Here is a 24,067-nt window from a genome sequence, read left to right as displayed (position 1 = left end):
ATGGTGTGATGTCAGTAAGGGGTGTGATGGTGTGCTGTCAGTAAGAGGTGTGCTGGTGTGCTGTCAGTAAGAGGTGTGCTGGTGTGCTGTCAGTAAGAGGTGTGATGGTGTGATGTCAGTAAGGGGTGTGATGGTGTGCTGTCAGTAAGAGGTGTGATGGTGTGCTGTCAGTAAGGGGTGTGATGGTGTGCTGTCAGTAAGAGGCGTGATGGTGTGCTGTTAGTAAGAGGTGTGATGGTGTGCTGTCAGTAAGAGGCGTGATGGTGTGCCGCAGATCGAGTGGCACGAGAGGCCGCGGATCCTGCAGCGTGGATCCTGGACTCTGGCCGTTCCTTCCAAGGAGGAGCAGTTCTTCCGCAGCGTCAGGTACACGAGGTCACCTGTGCCCATTCACTCTGCATCTCTCGCACTGTCCGTGTGTGTTTTTAAACCTAACAAAAACTTTTTTTTTTACTTTACCTGGTAAGGCCAACTGAGCTATATAGCTCTTTTTCAGATGTGACGTCACCACAAATGACATTGCAACAGTGGCGTATCACGTGATTCGCTCTAAATGCGTGCTTGTGAATGTGGAGCGAAAGACCAGAGTGACCCGGAGAAATATTCACTCGACCGTGGGGAGAATATGCAAACTCCAAATATACAGCAGCAGCAGCAGCAGGCATCGTCAGGGTTGGCATCGACCCCACAACCTCCTGCATACCAGGCGTGGTAGTTAACATCTCGCCACCGTGGCACCGCAGGCTGAGTCATCCTATGAGAGATGCAGGCCAGGGTCAGATATAAATTGCAACTTGGAGTTGTGCGTGGCCAGATTGTGCCACAGTGCGCTCACAAACATGGCATATTTCACGCACGTCCGATGAGCGTGGTTGGCTACGTATGGTGCGAAAGAAGTTCAACATACATACAAGACGACAGATTCGCTGTTTAGCCGCGTAGGAAAGTGCCGTGAGTGAATGCTGGTTAAGGCCAGCACAGAACACCAACAGGGATATGGTGTGGCCGGAATCCGCGCACGCAAGGCAGCGTTTTGTCCCCCCATTACTGAAGTAGACCACCAACCACTGCGCCAGGTGTTCCTTTTTAAAGTGCTAATTAACATAAATATAATTGGCCAAACTACCACATGCACGGAACCCTTTTAAGGATAGTTTCAAATCAATGAATCTTCATTTCAATTGCCCGATGGCGCCTCTCGATGAAGTAGGCATCGGTGTACATTACAATTTCCACGCGTGTTGTGGACGCTCAGGGATTGAAGCCTGTACCACCGGATCATTGTCCATTGAACTAACCGACATTCCTCCTCAGCACACATTTAAAAGGAACATTCACAGTCAGCTTGCCTGGGAAATGCTATTAGCAAGGAAACGGCTTTGTCTTTTGCTTTTTGCTGATGTTGACTACACAGCACAACAAAGTACTGATCTATTGCTGAGTTGACTTAGAGCTGGCCCGGTTCAGCTTCAGATACGAATATCAATGAGCGATGTAGTTTGGCCAGTAAATAATCGTAGGCTACGGAGATGCACAGCAGCGTGTGAACTGCTGAACCACCGCTCCCTGTGCGCTGCTGCCCCTGACTGCCTCGGTGCCTCTGGCACTTGGCTGCACTTGCTTGTTGTTCCTGTTTCTGCGGTGACCCTGGGACTCATCGATGCTGCCCCGGTAACTGTGCGATTTGTCGGTGCTGCCCTGAATGCCCCATTGCCGCTGGGACTTGCTGGTGCTCCCAGTACTAAGGGATGTGCCGTGCCTCCAGGTCAGGTTAGCACCCGAATTATTGGTCAAAATAACGGCTTATCGGTACCCCCTCATGGTGGCAAATGCTACTGATGGATTTTTTTTGGGGAGAATTTTAATAGTGGATCACAAATGTGTATGATAGCGAGTTTATGTGGGTGGCTTGTTCTGCACGGTTGGCTACGCATGGTGCGAAAGACGTTCAACATGTAATATAGTTTCAGGAAAAAGGACAAAACTTCACATAAAACGTCTATGGAATATGAAGATTTTACTTGCGTCCATTAATAAGATGGTTTTATACACTCAGTTTTCTGCCCATGGTACATATTGACCATGGTACATATTGACCATGGTACATAGCGAGCATTTGCCACCCTGGGTGGTGCTGAGGAACCGTCTTGGCAGGTGGGCAAGGCAGGCAGTGAGGTCCACCTCAGCCTCTGCAGCCAGGAAATCCACGCAGCCTCCAGGAAGAGGCGCTCTGGGTGTGAACCCCCAGCGGCACATTTAGCTGCACCCCCCCCGCTCCCCTATTGTTCCCTTATGTAATTATTATGGGGCACCCTAGTGGTGAGACTTCAACCCCCTCGCCTGGTATGCATGAGGTCGTGGGTTCCATCCCGACCCTGACGACTGCTGTATATTTGGAGTTTGCGTCTTTCTCTCTCATCATCATCACGGTGGCTATGAGATGTGAACTAACCTCGCCTGGTATGCATGAGGTCGTGGGTTCCATCCCGACCCTGACGACTGTTGTATATTTGGAGTTTGCATGTTCTCCCCCTGGTCGTGTGGGTTTTCTCCGGGTCCTCCGGGTTTTCCCTCCATATTTACAAACATACGTTTAGAGTATTTGGCTGCTTTCAATTTCTGAAAAGCCACTTCATTGAGCTATAATTTATGGCCAAGTCACTTATATAAAAAAAGCTACATAGCTCAGTGGGTCTTACCTGGTACAATAAAAAGTTTAATTTTAGTTTAGTTCACTTTTGAGAATTCAAGGTGCCATGTTATGCCCCTTTACAGCAGCAACATCAAAGTGTCGCCCTGCTCAAATTACCCCTGGGTTGGCCCTGAAGTCGTGACGTATCATTCTCTTCTGAAAAAGAGCGATGTAGCTCAGTAGGCTTGAACTAGTAAAATAAAATAAAAATAAATCTCTAGTTTACTAGTTTAGTTTTAAGTTGTATTTATTGATCGCCTGGTCATGCCACCTGCAATTGCCTCATCGGCCCTGGGTTGAGCTCTCTCCGTCTCTCGCCCTCTGCCCGTCCGCGTTGACTCACCCGCTCCCTTGCGTCTCCTGGTCGTGTCTACTTCGTACGTCACACATTATTGTGTCACCTTCTTATGTCCACGTTGTTACTTATTTTGTCCTAGCCCAGTGTTGTCTCCTACTTGTGTAAAGCATCTTGGGATGCAATTGTATTTCGATGCTCTACAAATTCAATGTATTATTATAATTGTTATTACGTAACACGTATGGTGTTTGCATATGAGTGATAGCTGATGCAAGTAAATGCTGCATAAACACTTCTCACTTGCAGTAGATGAGCCTGTTTATGAACCACTCCTAAGAAGTATGAGCCATAATAGAGGTTTTTGAGTTAGATTGCATAAACAGTGTCTACAGATTATTGGAATGTAATCGACACGATAACACAGCAATCGGCCGATAATGTAGTTAACAAAACCAACACTCAATTTTGATTCAAAGCTTTCGTGACTGCAGGGATTAATATTCTTGCTTCTTTCGGTAAAGCCACGTAGAAGGGAAACAATAAAATAATTAATATATATATAAAAAACTATAAAATTATCACGACGTTTCGACTGTAACACAAGCAATCATCATCAGGTGTGAAAACCACGTGACTTTACCGAAAGAACCAAGAATATAAAACCAACACTATCCAAATTAACAAATTTCCCAGACTAACAAAAAAAGCATTACTAAAAATAATTATGGCCGTGCCATAATTCATCTTTTCATTGTTTTTTCTGGTAATGAACAGTTGTTTTTACTGAACACTTTTCAATACATCCTCTCCAATTGGAAGAAAAACCTCAAATTCACGCATCTGGTCTTACAGTTGTAGGTAAAAAACCAACAACGTTTGCACGCAAACAAAATATAGTTTTTGGACTCCGCTGAATGTTTTAGCGCGTGAGTTTGTGGAATATGGCAATCCATTAACTTGTTTTACACCTGGAACAATGAACGCGAGACTCCAGGCACAAACGTTTATTTTATTAATGAGTACTGCTCACTGTGGCATTCATCAGTCAAGTCATTGGTTGCAAAGTGAGCAGGTGAGAATGAAATCACGTGGCAGCGGCGGCGGTGGTGGTGGTGGCAGCCCGTGAGATGGATGGGTGGCTTGCGGTGTTGATGCCTCAAAGTGATCGCTCGCTCTTAGCCATCTCCTCCACTGAGAATTTGGGGTTCCCGAGTCTGGGCGGTTAACCGTGCGTAAACGAAGCGAGTTGATGGTCTCAGCAGCCAGGACACCAATGACTGCACGCACACAAACGTTATATAAACTAGATTTTTTTTACTTAATTATATCTAGCTCAATTCTATCGGCTGAAATATATATACACACAAAATTGTATTAACTAACAGAATTTTGGATGTAAGTGGTTTTTTATCCATAATACAGGTTTTTTGGGGTTAGATCGTGTAAATATATAAATGTGCCGTTAAACCCGCCACCACCCGACACAGCCAATGAGTAAGATTGTGGCTTGGCTCTCCAGCACACCGGTGTGCTGTACTAGTAACGAATTGGCATGTCTTGTTTACATGACAAACCTTATTAGTTGGCTGTGTTGGGTGGTAGCGGGTTTAACGACACAACATTTATATATTTATGTGATCTAACCCCCCCAAAACAACTATATTAAGCCGACGCGTTAAACTGTATTTGTTTTAGTCCGCGTGTTTTTATTCATTTAACAAGTTCGACATTGGACCTTTAAATACGCAGTACTGTATGAAAATAGGTTCGGTACTCAGTCAGTAGCCAGTAGTTGCGTGGATGTGATGTCATTTTAGTGCTGTAGAACCCCTCTTATCTGGGATGAATTGGGGAGCAAACTTTACGCATCCTGGCAGAAAAGGTCCCTTAGATATAACTGCTCAAGCCGAGCTATTAATACTTTGATACTTGCATTGCCTTTGTACTGTTCGCCTTTTGGCGTTCCTCTGGTCTGACACTGGTGGTGATACAAGGCCATGAAGAAGGCTGTCTCTGGTGCAGGCCAAACAGTTTCAGAGACAATGCCTATATATTATCAGAGCGTGTGCGTTTGCATGTTTAGGCACAAGTACTGCGTGTGGTTCATGCAGGCTTGATGCTTTGAAATTGGCGTGTCTATTTGGTGTTTGAACATCTTAAGACCTCCTGTTTAATTGCTAGAAATGGTAAAAGCCTATATTTTTTTACATTTAGGGATACTGTCCATAATCTACCCTTGGACCTTGGTGGCGATATGTTAACGACCTCACCTGGTATAGAGGAGGTCGTGGGTTCGTTCCCGACCCTGATGCCTGCTGTGTATTTGCAGTTTCTCCTGCTGGTCACGTGGAATTTTCTCTGTGTCCCCTGGGTTTTCCCCTCCACATTTAGAATCAACATCACGCGTTTAGAGTCTTTGGCTGCTGTAAGTTTCCATGTGATAAGCCACTTCGTTGAGCTATCATCGGTGGCCAGGTCGCTCCTGAAAAATATCTATTTTCGTTGAGTGGGCTTTATCTGGTAAAATAAAAAAGTGTTGTTTAGAACCACCGGAAACCATTCTCGAGTGGAATAACTACAACTTTCAAACCACATCTGCGCCCTTGTCTTACAATTATGAGTGCAGCAAAATATCCTTTGTTCGTAAAAGAATGCTCAATTTGCTATTATTGTAATCTGGGCGAGTGATTTGCTTTTGTATTAACATTATATGACATTGTTTGATATCAGATGTGTGTAGTGGTAGGCCGTGTAGTTATTAGGTTTTAATACAGAGAGATATATATGTAAACCATAACCACAATTAGAAAGTGTCTCCTTGCACGAGAAACTGAAAAATAGGCACATTTGTAAAGGTAATGGAATTATGAGGGAGCGATGCGCATGATAATATTTCACCCTCAATTAAATTAATTAGCGAACAATAAAAATGAATAGCTCATCATATGTCAGCACGGACCAGTAAATCAGCGCATTCGCGTCGGGCTTGTGGACAAAGACAAGGATTCCCGATATAGCCTCAAAAGACTGTTGGGGCATGTGCTGTTAGCGAGCAGCACCTATGAAGCCCAGCATGAGGAGGTGGGTGGACAGCACCATGCCCGGCCGCCTTTGTCTCAACAGTGGCGATATTTACAGTTCGTACCAGGTACGATCTAGGGGAGGCCCAGAACGGATTCAGATAATCGTCACCGGTGTTGGCCGTGAACGGGAATCGAACTCGGGTTGCAGGATTTATTGCGCAGCACGCTAATCGTTGTGCCTGGGGACACAGGGACACACACACAAGATTCATAGCGTGCTGCTGACACGCTTCGCCTGCGAGGTGACATGCAAGGGGCAGTGAAGCAAGGAGGTTCATGAGGCCATGCGTGTGAGTTTAGTTTTTCCTCCTCATCTGTGTGGGCTTTCTCTGGGTACGATAATTTAGATTTCCTTCAACATTGACACCACTCATTGTAAAAATAATTGGCCAAACTTTCCATTGTCAGGGACTCTCCTACCAAGGTCTTGAGACACTGGACATCTTCGAAAAAGAGCTTTATAGCTGATTGGATTCCTCCAGTATAATTAAATATTCTGATTTTGACTCAGTGAGGCTTCCTGGTTAAATAAATGACAATTGTGAATCAGTGAAAACATGAAAGTGTTTTCCATCTCAAATACGCTTCTGGCAGTGCTCATCTGCATTGATGGTCCTATGCCATCTGTGGAAATTCCACATTCCAATGCCAGAGGAAATTCATCCCATAAGGCAATAACTGTTGATAACTAGCAAGTCAAAGTAGTGCTCATTTCATTGAGTCAGCAGGCTCCGATTAGCATAGTTGAATCGAGTACGTGATTCAACCACTGATCAGGAATTGAACTTGTAATCTTCTGATTGTGAGGCCAGCGCTCTAACCACAGCGCCACAATGTACACAGTGCAGTGGAGAATGAGCAATCGCATGGAAGGACATTTGCATGTTAGATTATGGCAGCACGAGGCAAAGGTGTCGTGATTCATGTCCATAATAAGTGAACTTGGCGTGTTTAAGTTATTTTATTTGGTCGACTTTGTTTGTGTATTCTCTTACCCCGCCCCCTGCCTCCCACCTATTTTTTGGCTTCACTTGCACACACTTCTGTTATCAAGGAGCATAAACCATCATCACACGAACTCTGGTCATCCTCGCAGCAGCGGCTTTTCGGCTCGCCATCGAACAAAGACGGTCACCGCATCAGATGCGCTTCTGCGACCGTCTAGAACGCTCTTCCTTCCGATATTAGGAAGCCACTGGAGCTGTGCACTTTTAAATTATCTATATTGAGAAACTAATTTCTTTAAAACTGATTTTGGTGTTTTGCCCTCCATACCCCGATTAGCACGGTTGGCTACGTACGGTGAAAAAGAAGTTCAACCATACATACCTAACGTATTAACAATAAAGGTTTTTGGGTTAGATCGCGTTATTTATAAATGTGTCATAACCCTCCAATACCCGACATGGGCAAGCAGTAAAAAATGTGTCACGTTTACAAAGGACAAATAGTTCACTACTTTAGCCCACCGGTGTGTTGAAGAGTGAATCCACAACATTTACAGTTTGAGTACGACGTTTCGCTGGCAATTACATCCAGCATCATCGGGCCATTCGTCAGAATGGTAAAGCCCTCACTTGCTCCCGGTCTTAAATAGAGCAGCAGGGTGACGTCATAATTTAACTCATTTAGGTGCAGTGATTTGAGGCGGGGGGGGGGTATTGTAATTATATAATCGATTGGTAATCAGTCAATGGTTATGATTAGTAATCAGTTGTAGATTAGTAATTAGTTGTAATATGTGTTATTGTGATTATATGCTACGTTAGTAATCCGTTAATTAGTATGTGTTTCCCCTATAAGGAATTGTAATTTGTATTATTTAATAATACGCTTCCAAGCCGCACTAAGCCTGTAGCTGTCAGAGTGATTAAAGTTATATCTATTTCTCTCAATTTCAGTGGATTCTCTAATTAGTTTTTGCCAGTAATAATTCGTTTTACACACTTTGGTGTTCTTTTAGTCTTATACTGATGTTACGTCCCGTCTGTCCAATATAGTGTATCCATGCATTATTGGAATATAATCGATAACATGACACAACAATCGGCTGATAATGTGTTTAATCTAACAAAAACTAACCAAATTAATACATTTTCTAGACTTCATAATAAACAAATCCCTACTAAAAACGAACAATTTAAAAACAAAACCATAATGAACTTGACCAACACTGATTTAAAGCTTTCGTGACTGCAGTAATTCATATTCTTAGCTATTTCGGTAAAGTCACTTTGAAGGGAAACAATAAAATATAAAATATATATAAAACAATAAAAATTTTCACGACGTTTCGACCATAACACAAACGGTCATCATCAGGTGTGAAAAACCAACGGCAAGAAACATTTGAAAGAAGTGTCGGTTCGCATTTATTTATTTCTAAACGGTGTATTTATTTATTTATAAAAACGTTAGCGCCACGCGCAGCGATTTATCAGTTTATTTAGAAGGACGAGTCCATCTACGCTCTGAAAAGAGGAGGGGGGAGACGAAAAATTAATGTATGCTGTCTGAAAGCCACCGTAAGCGTGAACAATCAATTAAGACCTGAAATGGTTTATCAAATCCTTCCAATGATTGCTAAGCCAGAATCCATCTTCTTGGTTGAAATTGTCTCTGTGCTTGTATATGTGGATAGCCTCATGAACGAATCTCTCATGGTAGCCAGATGGCTTACAAAGAACCTCTGTCTTGGAGAAGTCAATGTCATATGAGCCTACCGAATTACAACAATGATCTGCCATGGCCGAGGTGTTGGTCCTACCGTGTTTAAGGTCTGCTTTGTGTTCACGAATGCGGTCCGAGACATGGCGTTTGGTTTCTCCAATGTAACTACTACCACAGAGGCAACTTACCCCTTCGTCCCATCGTCTCTACAATTAACTCCCCCACCTACAAACTGGCTAATTTTTTGTCTGAAATCCTGCGTCCTTTCACTGGAAAAACCGCCTCTGCGGTATAAAATTCTACTCACCTGGTATCGACAATCAAGGGTATTTCCCTGTCCCCAGACGACCTGCTTGTCAGTTTTGCTGTAGTTTCCTTATTCACCAAAGTTCCTGTACCTGACACCATCGCAATCATTGAAGACTTGGTTCATCAAGGACTAAACACTGAGGTACCCCCCTGGTGAGACACTGCTTAATCAATACATACTTCACTTGGAATAAAACTTTCTTCAAACAAACTGAGGGCACCCCGATGGGCTCCCCCCTATCTCCGGTTATAGCTAACATTTTCATGGAGAAATTTGAGACTGACGCCATCCAGACTGCCACTCTGCGCCCAACCTTATGGAAGAGGTACGTGGATGACACTTTTGTCATCTGGCCACATGGCCGGCCTGCTCGAGACCAATTCTTCGACCACATCAATTCCATACACCCAGCCATCAGATTTACCATGGAAGTCGAAAAAGATGGCAAGCTACCTTTTTTTGGATGTCCTAATAAAAAAGAGACCTGATGGTTCAATGAGCCACTCTGTCTACAGGAAAGCTACCCATACGGATGCTTATCTGAAACCGGATTCCCACCACCATCCATCACAGAATAATTCTCTCATCAAGACTCTGTACCATAGAGCCCAATGCATATCCGACCAGGAACACATAGGCAGTGAACTCAAGCACGTACACCAAGCTCTTCAGGCTAATGGTTACTCCGACTATACAATCCGCAAAGCTATCACTCAAACCATGAAGAAGAACCCTCTTGAGGAGCCTTTCAAAACCATCACTTTACCCTACATTGCGGGGATCACAAAAAAGATCTCCAAAATCTTGAATAAACACAAGATCCAGGTCCGTTTCAACACATTACATAAAATCCGTGATCTGGTTCCGTCTGTAAAAGATGTGATTCCGGACATACAGTACCCTGGTGTCTACAAACTAAGTTGCCTCTGTGGTAGTAGTTACATTGGAGAAACCAAACGCCATGTCACGGACCGCATTCATGAACACAAAGCAGACCTTCAACATGGTAGGACCAACACCTCGGCCGTGGCAGATCACTGTTATAATTCAGTAGGCTCACATCACATTGACTTCTCCAAGACAGAGGTTCTTTGTAAGCCATCTGGCTACCATGAGAGATTCGTTCATGAGGCTATCCACATATACAAGCACAGAGACAATTTCAACCGAGAAGATGGATTCTGGCTTAGCAATCATTGGAAGGATTTGATAAACCATTTCAGGTCTTAATTGATTGTTCACGCTTACGGTGGCTTTCAGACAGCATACATTAATTTTTCGTCTCCCCCTCCTCTTTTCAGAACATAGATGGACTCGTCATTCTAAATAAACTGCCAAATCGCTGCGCGTGGCGCTAACGTTTTTTATAAATAAATACACAGTTTAGAAATAAATAAATAAATACAAACCAACACTTCTTTCAAATGTTTCTTGCCGTTGGTTTTTCAGACCTGATGATGACCGTTTGTGTTATGGTCGAAACGTCGTGAGAATTTTTATTGTTTTATATATATTTTATTATTTTATTGTTTCCCTTCAACGTGACTTTACCGAAAGAGCTAAGAATATGAATTTGATTAACACTGTTTTAACCAGTGACATGAACTCTGTCCTTTCTAAAGACATTACCTTTGCCATTACCCCACGCACAATTCCAGTGGATGAGATAATTGCTGAGGTAGAATTAGCAGTAAGACTCCTTCCACATAATGAGGCAGAGATGACTAGACACGAGGTTGCCAAAATTATTGAGAATAGCAAAGTTCCAAAAGTAAATATTAGCTCTATCGAAGCAAAAGCCTTAAGAGAGCTCCGTGAAAATAAAGATATCCAAATCCTGGCAGCTGATAAAGGCCGCACTACTGTAGTGATGCCACGAGCCGATTATGATAATAACATTAGAAATTTACTAGAGGAAAGTACCTAAAATTAAAATTAAACGAGATCCAAATAATACTTTAGAACTTAAGACTACTGCAATAATTGCAAATTCATTAATCCCTAAGAATGAGCAATACCAAATTAAGCCAAGTGCCTCAAAACCACCTAGACTGTATGGGCTACCAAAGATTCATAAAATCGGCATCCCATTACGACCCATAGTCAGTACAATTGGCTCTGCCACATATAAATTAGCAAAATATATAACTAAACAAATACAGCCCTACATCAGTAGGACATCTTCATTCATAAGAAATTCAGAACATCTTGTGAATGTGATTAAATATATTAAACATAATCCTAATGATATTCTGGTAAGTTTTGATGCGATTTCTCTATTCACTAAGGTTCCAGTGAACGAATCGTTTTAATTACTTGATACACTAGTGAAGAATACAGATTTACCAAAAGATATTCCGAAACTTGCTGACCATTGTTTAACTAACACTTACTTCTTATGGAGAGGGGATTTCTTTAAACAAAAGGTAGGAGCAGCAATGGGCTCTCCTTTATCTTCTGCTATAGCAAATCTGTACATGGAAAACTTTGAAATAAGAGCACTTGCCTCGAGCACAATAAACCATCTGTTTGGTTTAGATATGTGGATGACACTTTGGTTGTCTGGCCACATGGTAAAGATACACTTAATGATTTTCTAAATCATCTCAATGCACAAAACCCGGTCATCCAGTTCACCATGAAAATGGAGGTGAATGACACACTCCCGTTCCTAGATATTTTGCTTGGACATGACCTAAACGGTAAAATAACACAGCGTTTTCAGAAAGCAAACACACACTGATGCCTATCTGAATGCAGATTCGCATCATTATCCAGCTCAGAAATCCTCTCTTATCAAGACGCTCATACATCGGGCTAAAACAGTGTCAGATGGTGAAAGTCTAGTAAGATAGATCAAACACGTTAAAGAAGCATTACGACAGAATGACTACAATAATACTCAAATTAACAGCACTGAATGCCAAATCACAATCGCAAAGCAACACTGCTGAAAGCGATCAGATTGTTAAAACAATTAAAATTCCATATATCTCAGGAGTAACTGACAAATTAGCCCGTGTTTTGCAAAAGCAAAACATTACAGTAAGATTTGGTACAGTACACGAAATTCAAAAACTAGTATCTTGCACTAAAGACGAATTACCTAAATTATCAACAGAAGGTGTATATCGGATTAATTGTTTATGTAGCAGATGCTATATTGGACAGACGGGACGTAACATCAGCATAAGACTAAAAGAACACCAAATAAATATTAAATTATCTCAAACACAACTGTCGGCAGTGGCAGAACATGCTTGTCAACAAGGACACTCAATTGATTTTGATAATGTTGAAGTGTTGTGTAAAACTAATTATTACTGGCAAAGACTAATTAGAGAATCCATTGAAATTGAGAGAAATAGAAATAACTTTAATCGCTCTGACAGCTACAGGCTTAGTGCGGCTTGGAAGCGTATTATTAAATAATACATATTACAATTCCTTATAGGGGAAACACATACTAATTAACGGATTACTAACGTAGCATATAATCACAATAACACATATTACAACTAATTACTAATCTACAAGTCATTAGTAATCATAACAATTGACTGATTACCAATCGATTATACAATTACAATACCCCCCCCTCCGCCTCAAATCACTGCACCTGAATGAGTTAAATTATGACGTCACCCTGCTGCTCTATTTAAGACTGGGAGCAAGTGAGGGCTTTACCATTCTGACGAATTGCCCGATGATGCTGGATGTAATTGCCAGCGAAACGTCGTACTCAAATTTTAAATGATGTTGACTCACTCTTCAACACACCGGTGGGCTAAAGTAGTGAATTATTTGTCTTTTGTAAACGTGTCACATTTTTTACTGTTTGGCCGTGTCGGGTGGTGGAGGGTTACGACACATTTATAAACAACGCGATCTAACCCCAGAAACCTTTATTATGAATAATATTGGTCGCGAAAGCCTACGTGTTAAATACCTAACGTACTTTTGTTCCACTCTTCCCTTGCCTTCCCTTCTCCTTAAAAACAAAAACTAACAAAGGTCTGTGCTCCCGCTCGTAGTCCCTTACGCTATAGCGGGCTAAGCGAGCCCATTTCCCCGCCTCACCTCCAGCCCGTGAGCACCGCGTTTTTTGGGGGTGGGGGGCTCCTGCCCACGGAATTTCTGCGCCCCCCCCCCCTTTCTCGTTATGTTGCTCGTGCTTCGTGCCGGGCTCTTGTCAAAATGAAAAAAAAGAAAGTATCAAGATTTTAGCCGACACTAATAGATTCATCCGCACAACAGGATAGTATTCAGCGCAAGAGTGCGGTGGTCGTACTCGGAAATCCAGAATAATTGTTGCCTTTTCACAATTTAATTCGCCATGAGACTGTTCCGCTTAATTACATTTTTTTTTTGGAAAACCATCATTGTAATTTCTTTTCCCTCTAACTTAGGTCATTTGTAATTGTAATTGCACTTTAACGAAAAACGTAACGACTCTTAACGCTTGAGGTGCCAGACGGTCTGCGAGTGTGCTCGCTGCGCCCGTTCCAAAGCGCGTGGCGGCAAAAAGGTTTCGGAATGAAAACAAATGGACATCGAGGCTTCAAAGATGACCAGCAGCCAAAAATGTGCGGAATTCCTGGCAGATGCATTATTCTATATTAGGAGCCGACAAACATTGTTTGACTTCCCGTGGCCTCCAGGAGTTACAAAATACCTAAGCCAAGAGCTCTGTGTGCATTTAACATGTTACAAGTACCTCGTTACTGGAATCAGCTTACCAACGGCAGGTACCAGGATTGCAGTATTTTTACGATGTGTTTAGTGTGTAATCAGATAGATGACTGTTGCTTTGCATGGCCTGGTTGATTACATTTTACGATTAGTTTATTTACAAGTAAAATGAACAAGTGATTTCAACATCAATGATTGTGTCAGTGGATTGGGTTAATTCGAGGAGAGAAACAAAGCCATTTCTTATGGACCACGCTACAAAATCATTATTGCATAGTGTTGTTATTGTCAAGGTTAAGCGAACACAATATATCTCGTAATGTATTACATTAATTTTTTTTCAAAGTATGAGACTATATTTTGACATTACTTTTTAAAACTTGTGTATTGAATAATCAGAGACAGGTTACCGTTAAAAAGTTACCCTCCTGACTCTACTCGCGATCAGTGAAAGAGAGTTGGGTGTTCTAGCTCACCCTGAATGCAAGATTCTGCAGAAATGCGATCATTTGGGTATATCTGGGAGTTGGCATAAATCGCAAGATTTTGAGTTAAAATGCGAGTTGGGGGATCACCGAAACCAATAATTCCTCGGAAGATGATAAAATAATGACCACATTGTGAAATTTAGCAAATGACAGTGGTCTACGGTACTACCTCCTGCCATAAGAATGGGGAATTTCCACCCAACGGCTCAGGTTCACGCACGGAGATGAGCACCGCCCCATGTGCATGTGAGCAGGAGACATCTTGACAAGTGTGTAACGGCGCAGGCAAACAGGTTGGGCCTTTGGACACCTTTGGACACCCCGTGTGGCCCGGTGCGTATGGCAAGGCGTCACTAAGAGAGGCGCAGGGTCTCGGCGCAGGGTCTCGGCGCCGTCTCTGCGAGAGACTCTCTCGTTCACTGCACCACTTTTGTCCTTGGAGTGAAATAAATATTGAGAGAAAGTTTATTTTGGCTGAATCACTTGATTATTCCCATTTCAGCTCGACGCCCACACTATTCACACTTTTCGCGGACACGCTTAACAAAGATCCCCCCCGTAGAACCTTGACGAACTTTTCGGGCAAGTGCTGTTAGCGATCACCTATGACGGCTGGCACGGCATACGAGGGGGGTGGGTGATCAGCACCGCGCCCGGCCGCCTTTGTCTCCCCAGTGGCGATGTTTACACACTGCACCAGGTACACATTATTAGGCTGAGTCGACCCAAGGGAGGCCCAGGACCAGTTCAGATAATCGTCACTGTTGTTGGCCGTGAGCGGGAATTAAACTCGGGACGCCACACTGCCGTTACCCCCACGGTAAACACGCGCACACACACGCAACAAAGATCCCCCGTCTAGCCTCAACAGACTGTTGGGGCAAGTGCTGTTAGCGAGCACCACGAGCACACGCGCACACACACACACACAAGTCCTTGCGCTCACAAATGAAATCAGGTTCACGTCAGACAAAGAATATCTTCGCGAAGCAATGGCTTTTGATTTTTTTCTCTCTCCCCATTTTACTCACAAGCCCTCTTTCATCACGACCGTAATACATCAAACTACTCGCACAGACGCCACCACTGGAAATAAATAACTAAACGGGTGCATAAATAAGTAAGCGAATGCGCAAACCAATAAGGACACCGTTTAATAACGCGTTTAAAGCGCAAGCTCCCCCCCCCCCCCATACACATGTATTGTGCCCATCATAGCGGCGTTTGGCCCCAAACACCGCTAAAGACACCGCTTACACCTGAAGCTCATCCAAGCCAAGCAAGAGAATGGCTTGGTTTTGAGGAAGGTGCAACACAACAGTTGATTGCACGTCGTTTTTAGTCACGTGTCATCACATTAAAAAGGCCTGTCTTGGGGTGAAGCAGAGCAAGCTACTAAAGACCATCCGGCGTGGTGGGAACGAAGAAGAGTTCACCTCTAATGGCAATTAATAATTAATAATGTCATATTCCTACCCGGGGGGAAAAAACAAAACCTCAACAGAATTCTCAAGAGTCTGTGACGAGAGTCCTGCATTGGAGTCTATTTTTTTATTTCACCAGTCAGGACCTACTGAGCTATATAGCTCTTTTTCAGAGGTCACAAGCGAAGTGGGCTTATCATGTGGACATATATAGCAGCCACATTCTCTAAATGCACGTAGATTCTAAACGTGGAGGGAAAAACTGGATGGACCCGGAGAAAATTCCACGCTACCACGGGGAGAGAGAGAGAGAGACACGCAAACTCCAAATATACAGCAGCAGCAGGTGTCAGGGTTGGGATCAAACCCACGACCTCCTGTACACCAGGCGAGGTAGTTAACATCTCCTAGCCACCGTGATGATGATGAGAGAGAGAGACACGCAAACTCCTAATACACAGCAGCAGGTGTCAGGGTTGGGATCAAACCCACGACCTCCTGTACACCAGGCGAGGTAGTTAACATCTCTCCACAGTGGCGCCCCAATGGCCAATTGCTTGTTGGTGAGTCCTTTGCATGTGGGAGGAAACGAGAGAGATAACCCTCAACACTCAAGAGGCATCACAGATGGGTTCAGTAGCCTACTTGACGTACTGCCGTGTCCTGGCCAACTCACAAACAAGCGGGAGTTGTCGTTTTACCAACCCTTGCCTCCAAAGACACCGTAATCCCTGAAATGCCGACTCCTGGCTGCAGGACCATACTGTCATGAAGGTTTTCAGCTCCTCTCGTTGTTCACAGGCTGACATCGAGGCAGCTCCCACGATGCACCACACGTAATGCGTAAACCATGGTTACAGGCCTCCCACCTCATGTACAACCCGCGTCGTCAATCCACTGCTGAATGAGGGTCTCTCCGCCGCCTTCACTGGCCGTGAACAAATATTTTACCATACTTCACCACGCTGGTCAGTGCGAGTTGATGAAACGGTGGGGGGGGGGGGGAGTGACAATTGCCCTCGACTTCCCACAACGCCTCCTCCTGCACCAGTATTCCGTGGTTGGTGGTCACTCATTTGAGCGCCATCCAGGCTCAACCCTACTTTGCTTCCAAGATCTGGTGACGTGAAGTATTTTCCCAACACCAGCACGGTTGGCGAGGTACGGCGCGAAAGAAGTTCGACGTCCATGCATAGGCCATATCGCTAGGGGGCGCTATAGCGATGTGCCTGTAAGCCATGTGGGTGTGCCTTTCGATTATTGTTGACCCTTTCCAGCTGAGGTCGAAAGCTTAAATGCATTTGCTGTGTCGGTCGGCCTGTCTGTCTGTCTATAACACGGGGTCTTGATAACTCTTGGAAGGATGATCCAATATTGAATTAAGATTCCGTGTTAACGTTGTGTTTGCTATTGGTGACTCGACCCAATGGGGAACTGGATGCATTGATCCAACAGTTGCCAGAGACACAAACCACAGCAACAAAATAAGTGACTATTTGAAAATGTGAAATCTCAATGTTGCCCTAATGGCTCTCGATCATCTTCAACACTGCTAATTAAATACTTCTGAGGACAAACTAGTTACAAAGTGGCTGCATGACTCATGAATATGCATGATTTCTTCCAAACTAGTTTTCGACTAAATTGTTTAATCTCATTAACAGAGCGTCTAGCTTGTGTTGGGACCACCCTGGGTATACACATCCTTGTGTCCACAAAACCACGGCTATTTATTTCTCTGAGAAGCATTTCCCTTCGGGGAGGATCGCCTTCAATCTAACAAAACTCGATATCATATTAAATTATCAATATCTCCTCAAAGCCGTGTGGTTTAATAATTTAGGTTCATCCGTGACCCCGGCGCCTTACCTCCAAGCGGGGCTGTTGTGCAGTCTCAGCCCCCCTCCCCCGTCTCCCCACCGGTTTCTGTATTCGGCGATAAAAACGCATTACGGGCTATTTGACCGTGGGCCGTTTCGCGACCTTAAGCTCATAAGTGAAACATTATTAAATGGCGCTGGCCTCCACCGCCGGTTGTCCCCCCCCCCCCGCCTCTTTGGGTTTCACTTCGATCCATTTTCAAATGCCAACGATGCACGAGGGAGAGACGCGGCGCGATCGTACATGCACACACGCGCACATGCACACACGCGCACATGCACACACGCGCACATGCACACACGCGCACACACACACACGCGCACACACACACGCGCACATACACACACGCGCACATACACACGCGCACACACACACATGCGCACACATGCGCACGTGCGCGTGGGGAGCGGTAGTGTAGCGGTTAGCGCTACGCCGCGCTACAAACCCGGTCACCCAGGTTGGATTCCCGCTCACGGCCAACACCGGCGACGATTATCTGACCAGGTCCTGGACCTCCCCTAGGTCTACTCAGCCTCAACCGAGTACCTGGTGCGATGCGTGAACGTCGCCGCTGCGGAGACAAAGGCGGCCGGGCGTGGTGCTGGCCACCCACCCCCTCGTGTGCCGTGCCGGCCTTCATAGGTGCTCGACGATAGCACTTGCCCCCAACAGTCTGTTAAGGCTACACTGGGGGATCTTTGTCTTTGTGCGCGCACGGCTCACAATGGACCATTCTCCACGTGGGCCCCCCTCTCATGAATAGAGACCTCCGCCTCGTTCGAGCGGTACCTGCTGCACAGGGCTCCGTTACTTTCTGCGGCCGCTCGCTCTACAACCCCAATGGTTCGTGGGTACCAGACGACGTTTCCACCCTCCTCATCGAAGCTCCCCCACGCCCCCCAAGCCGTTATTACCTTTGCTCAATTCAAGAAACCACGTAACGGCTCGACTCTGGCTCAAACTGAGCCAGTTCTGTTTGGTCGCTGACCACTCGCGTATGAACCTAAATAAACGAATTGCACGTGCGTCAGTATATTTGAAAGTACAAACACACCGCACGTAGGCAACCGTGCTCATCGGAGGTGCGGCGGAAGGACCAGAAAACTAAACACGAAAAAAAGCAGTTCTGAACAAATTAGTTTACAATCTAGATGATGATTTAAAAGTGCATAGCTCCAGTGGCTTCCTAATATCGGAAGGAAGAGCGTTCCAGACGGCCGCAGAAGCGCGTCTGAAAGCGCGCGATGCGGTGGCCACCGAGTTTGTTCGATGCCCAGCCCAGCCAAAAGCCGCTGCTTCTGCGAGGATGACGGGAGTTTGCGTGATGGTGGTTTATGTTCTTGAATTCGAAGATTTCGTGACTGCAGTCACGTAGGTAGAAAAAAAAATAACAAAAGAAAACACGACGTTTCGGTCGCAACACAAGCGTCCGTCTTCATGCCCCACCTGCGTTGCGACCGAAACGTCGTGCTTTCTTTTGTTATTTTCTTTTCTATCTACGTGACTTTACAGAAAGAACCAGAGAGTTATGGTTTTTGCTACTTGACGACATCGGCAAGGTGGAGGGATTTGAGGAATGCGCTCGTTGCGACAAAACTACCGCGCCGGGAGTATGAATCAACGTGCCTATTCAGCGGGAAGGTGCAGCGGCGTAAGGGGCCATCCATTGAGTAGGTTCGCAAAAATCTGTCAAAACTTGACCCCTCCCCCCTCTCTGTACGCACGCGGACTTTTTACAGCCCCCCCCCACTCTACCCAACCTGCGTACGTACGCCTGACGCACCGCCCCCCCCCACCAGAATCCTATAGAACGGCCGATATTTAATCCACGCAGAAACGATCAAGGATGAATAATATTAACGTGTTTAAGCAAACGGATAGTCCACACCGCCGGATTATCTAACTCATTTGAAGGCCAATGTAGACAAATTATTATCGAGGCTTCACCCCCCCCCCCCCCGTTTCCTTGCGTACGCGTTTGAGTTAACCCCCCCCCTCCCCCCTCCATGCGTAACGTACTAAATGGATGTCCCCCAACGGTCAGCGAACTGGACTTGCGGTCCAGAGCCGCAGGTTCGATTCATGCTCCCGGCGCGGCAGATTTGTCGTGACGAGCACATTCCTCAAATCCCTCCCCCGTCCGTCCACCCAGCAGCAGGAATGGGTAAGACCACAGCCGTTGGGCAGGCCGCGTGTGGCGGAGTAAAGCGTGGGTACCTACACCCGTTTCAAAGATCTCTTGGGCAGCGTGCAAGAGGAGACCAAATACCTTGTTAGAGGGGCTCTCTTGAGCTCCCTCTAGCAGAGGCACCCTTCCGTGAGCAGCGCTTAATGAATTAAGAGGGCTGCGCAATTCACGATGCGCTAACTTTGCATAACGCTGCACGAGCAGGGCTCGACTCCACCGTCGGCCTTGGGTCAACGGTGTCACGGCCACATCGCTTCGACAACGGCCACCAACGGCACGTAGGGCCAACCGCCGTTTAACCTGTCGCGAAGTGATTCTCATTTTGACACCCCCAGCCCGGATGGATGATGGGGCTGAGTCGACCACCTCCAAAGTGTTAGGATATAGCGCACAGCAGGCCCAATAATATGCAGCATGATATTCATACGTGCAGTGGTGTCGAGCTAAACAGCGATGGCAGGAGAGTATGAGAGTGGAAGATTTAAAGGGGGGATAAAGGAGCACAGTATGTGCTGCACATACTGCTGCTGTAGGTCGTGTTAGTTTTTGTGAGTTAATGTTTACAAGGGGCAGAACCTAAATTGACATTAGCCTTTCATCATACGAATGTAAGAAGGGTAAATTGAATGATTGGGGGTATTGACAGGCAGTGGAGAAGATGTAGCTCTGCTGTTTATACTGGAACAGTGGGGGGATGGGGAGTCACCCGCTGTCTGATGGTCACATGGATGGCATAATCAGCCTGATGGTCACATGGATGGCATAATTAGCTTGATAGCCCAACTGGCCTTGCATACAAGACGTCGCCGGTTTGAGCTCCGGTAGTTGAGACAATAGGAATATTATCTATGGGACAAAAATGTTTTTGCCAGTACTTTAAGATGACAAAGAAAATTGAGGTCTTTATCCTTTCTGGCAATAATGCAGGAGGTGTTAAGTTGCTACAACACCAATTATACGTCTATTGCAAGGCATCACGTCTGCATTAACCACCCGCACTCGTGGCAAAACATGGAAACAAATATCCTTGAATAATGTACACATTGTCCTTGAACTGGATTGGCCTACACCAGAGGCAGCCTCCTTTGTGGCCTTGTCTCACCGGTGCTATAGACCAGAGAACGCCAAAAGGTGAACAGTCGGAATATTTCCTCAGCCCCCCCCCCCATCCGCCACCTCAGTATAGATGTATCCACAACAGTTCAGTATAGATATATACACAATAGTTCCAGGTCATGTGTGGTGGGGTAAAGTGTGGGCATTCCTATATTTGGAGTTTGCATGTTCGCCTCGTGGTCACGTGGATTTTTCTCTGGGTCCTCCGGTTTTCCCCTCCACATTGAGAATCGACATGTGTCCATGGTGTTCATGGCATTTGACTGATATAAATTGATGAGCCACTTCGTTGAGCGATCATTTGTGGCGAGGTCGCTTCTGAAAAAGAGCTACATAGCTCAGTGAGCCTGACCTAGCGAAGCACATTTAGTTTTAGTTTAATGTACACCTGCCTTCCACGGCAATGCTTTGATAAAGCACATCCGGCTGTCATAGCTGCCACAACACACGCTGCCACAACACCGACGAATTGCTGCACGACTGCAGCACACCTGGCTGCTACAACTCACCTTAATGTGAGTCGCCTGCCTGCCCCCCCCCCCCCCCCCGCGTACGATGATACAGCACCTTGCCGATACGGAAGAGCATTACGAATGGTGCTTGGCTCTCCGATGGCGTTTTCAGGGTTTGGACCTCGTGGTTTGCAGTCAGACCACAGCTCATGGAATAATGACTCACTCTAAGTATATAATGCTCACCTACAATCAACAGTCTTAAAACCATAACGTTGTCGGTTACGATCCATAGTTTGTTGAAGCTTACACTTTTTTACGGTTACCGTGTGTAAATAAGAACTTAACTGAAGATAAGTCAATAGTTTCTCACATTAACATCATGCTAATCCCTCACATTAACATAGCCACTTCAGTGCCCTCATTGAGGAGGCCGCTCTCCTATTTTACAGTTACATGCTAATTTCTCACATTAACATCACTAGCCCCGGCCACTTCTTTATAACCCTTGGGCTACACCCATTTCAAACCTTTTAAAACAGTCTGCCTCAGCAGCAGACCACGCTTTCCCACCCGATGATGGACGCTTGGTGTTGCGCCCGAAACGTCGTGATTTATTCTATTTTATACCTACGTGACTTTACCGAAATAACCAAAGAGTAAGTCAATGGTGGTCATCCCCCGCGGACTAGCTCCGACCATAGGAAGGTGAATTCCCACCACTGGCTCTGAGCCACCAAGCGTCGCAATGCTCATTCCCTCGCACAGAGGCAAACCCGCTACCGGCAGACAGCTTCTTGCCGGGCCTTTCACCAAAGGCGGACCCTGCAAGGTATCGCAACACGTCCCCGGACCTCTTAGCGTCGTCTCAGTCAGCAGGCCGTGATATTCCTCGCTGAGACAAGAAGGAAAGCCCCCCCCCCTGCCCCAACATCCACTTCCCCAATAAAACGTTCCAAAAGTGTCACGCCAAGGCCATCATTGCCACCCTCAGTCGATTTGTGTTAAGTAGTTCCACTCTTGAAACCGCCCCTTAATTTTTCCGCGGACACTTTTCATCGGCACTCTCCCAAATTGGCCCTGGCGTTTTAATTTCGCCGCACCGAAGAAACGAGCGCCTTGAATATCATTCGGGAAAATGCACCCGGGCGTCGCGGTAACCGCCCGGTCACAATCAGTTTCACGGCGGCCATCGCCGCCGCCGCCGCGTCGTAGCAGGCGCGCGTATCGCGGGAGACACCGGCGGCGAGGGGGGGGGGGACGCTGCACGGGTGGAATTTTCGCGAAATCGCCCGCTCGCTCAAAGCCGCCACCTCATACCGATCTGTCTGGCCGGCTTGGCATGGTGCTGCTGCTGTGGGCACTCAACTCACTCTCTTCAAACGTTGCGGCCTGGAAAAGTCAAAATGAAAGATCTGGTTCGCGGGGTTGACTCAGTCTGTTGTTTTTAGATGGGTTGATAAAAAAGAGTGAGCATCACTTTGTTGGAACGCCACGGTGGTGGTGGTGGTGGTTGCCCCATGTGGAGACTGGCCCGGGAGATGCTCAATTGAGCAGGGAGACAGTTTGACTTTACTTGAAGTAGATGTACGTTAACATTTCATATCACATTTGGCAGTGATTGCCATGTTGCTATCTTTAGATATGTTTATTGGATAATATATATAGATTGAAAACATTTCTTGAGAAATGTTTTTGTGTTTAGTTTGCCGTCATTCCCTGCTCCTCTGATTAGCACGGTTGGCTACATACGGTACGAAAGACGTATTAAGCTATTAATCCCACAATTGTATCACAATGGTTATGTTGGCATCGTGCCACGAGGCCAAGTATCAATTCAGAATCTCTTGCAGAGCAGTTCAACCCTTCGTGTTTGAGATTGACCCATGGAAGCAGATATCACAGAGCTACCCCTGAGATCCTTTCCAGCGACCTCTGGTCCACACCGTAGTGTGCAGCACTTTTTCACCTGCTCTGCATGTCACGGGGATTTTTTTGTACTTAACATTCAGTGCCGTGGCAAGGGCAGGGCCGGTGGGGCCCTTTTGGTGGGAATGAAGCGAGTCGTGGCAGCTCGTATCTCAAATATTTGGTGGTGCAATGCAGGAGGAGGGAAGGTCACAATAACGTCCCTGCTCATCTGATCAGGGATGTTGCCCTGGTATTAAAATGTCTGTATGTATGTACGTGTGTTGGACTTATTTCGCACCGGTAACGGTTAGGCAACGTTCAGTGGCGCTGGACGTGCAATCCGGTGGTCGCAGCCTCAATTCGACCTCCCGGCGGCGGCAGTTGAAATAATCGTCGGAATGTCTCTCCCTGCCCTCTGTCCCCTCGGCACTCGCACCCCTTCGAAGGTGCCCTGGCCAGCGTGGAAGAGTAGGCCCACTTTACCCTCGAAAAGGTTGTCTCTCTAGAGCTCCCTCTATTGGAGGCCCTTCTGCTGATGTTGACGACGTGAGCAAGTCATTGCACGGCCGTACCTTCACCTCATGACACGACCCCGTGAGTACAGTTGGACTATAATCGGGGTTTAAAACGGGTTTGAGTGGAACGATTTGTATCTTTAATGCAGGCTTCCAGTTCGGCTGCTCGTGAGACATTTATCAATTGAATTAAGTGTCTTGGTGACGGAGGGCCTTCTTGCTGTGTGAGGGCCCAAAGCCAGTGGCTCTCAACGATGTTAAACTCGGCAACCCTTATTTCCCTATAAACAACTCAAGGGGAGACTATTACAGTAGGCAGTGTGGACCCTCTTTAGAACAAACAAACA

General features: G+C 45.8%; 1 protein-coding gene across 3 annotated transcripts in view; it reads left to right on the top strand.

The window, feature by feature from the left end:
* The window catches only part of LOC116942267 (dynein axonemal heavy chain 3-like), an 859,832-nt gene that overhangs the window by 117,573 nt on the left and 718,192 nt on the right, over positions 1-24,067 (top strand). For all 3 annotated transcript variants that reach the window (XM_032953964.2, XM_032953963.2, XM_032953966.2), the window contains one exon: positions 275-366. In XM_032953964.2, coding sequence (XP_032809855.2) covers positions 275-366 — 92 coding nt within the window. The remainder of the gene's footprint in view (positions 1-274; positions 367-24,067) is intronic.

The sequence above is a fragment of the Petromyzon marinus genome, chromosome 14, assembly GCF_048934315.1.
Source record: "Petromyzon marinus isolate PM22_M1 ecotype Great Lakes invasive population chromosome 14, UKy_Petmar_22M1.pri1.0, whole genome shotgun sequence".
Taxonomy (NCBI): Eukaryota; Metazoa; Chordata; class Hyperoartia; order Petromyzontiformes; family Petromyzontidae; genus Petromyzon; species Petromyzon marinus.
The sequence above is the reverse complement of the archived record's forward strand: the minus strand, read 5'-3'. Positions and strand labels throughout refer to the sequence as shown.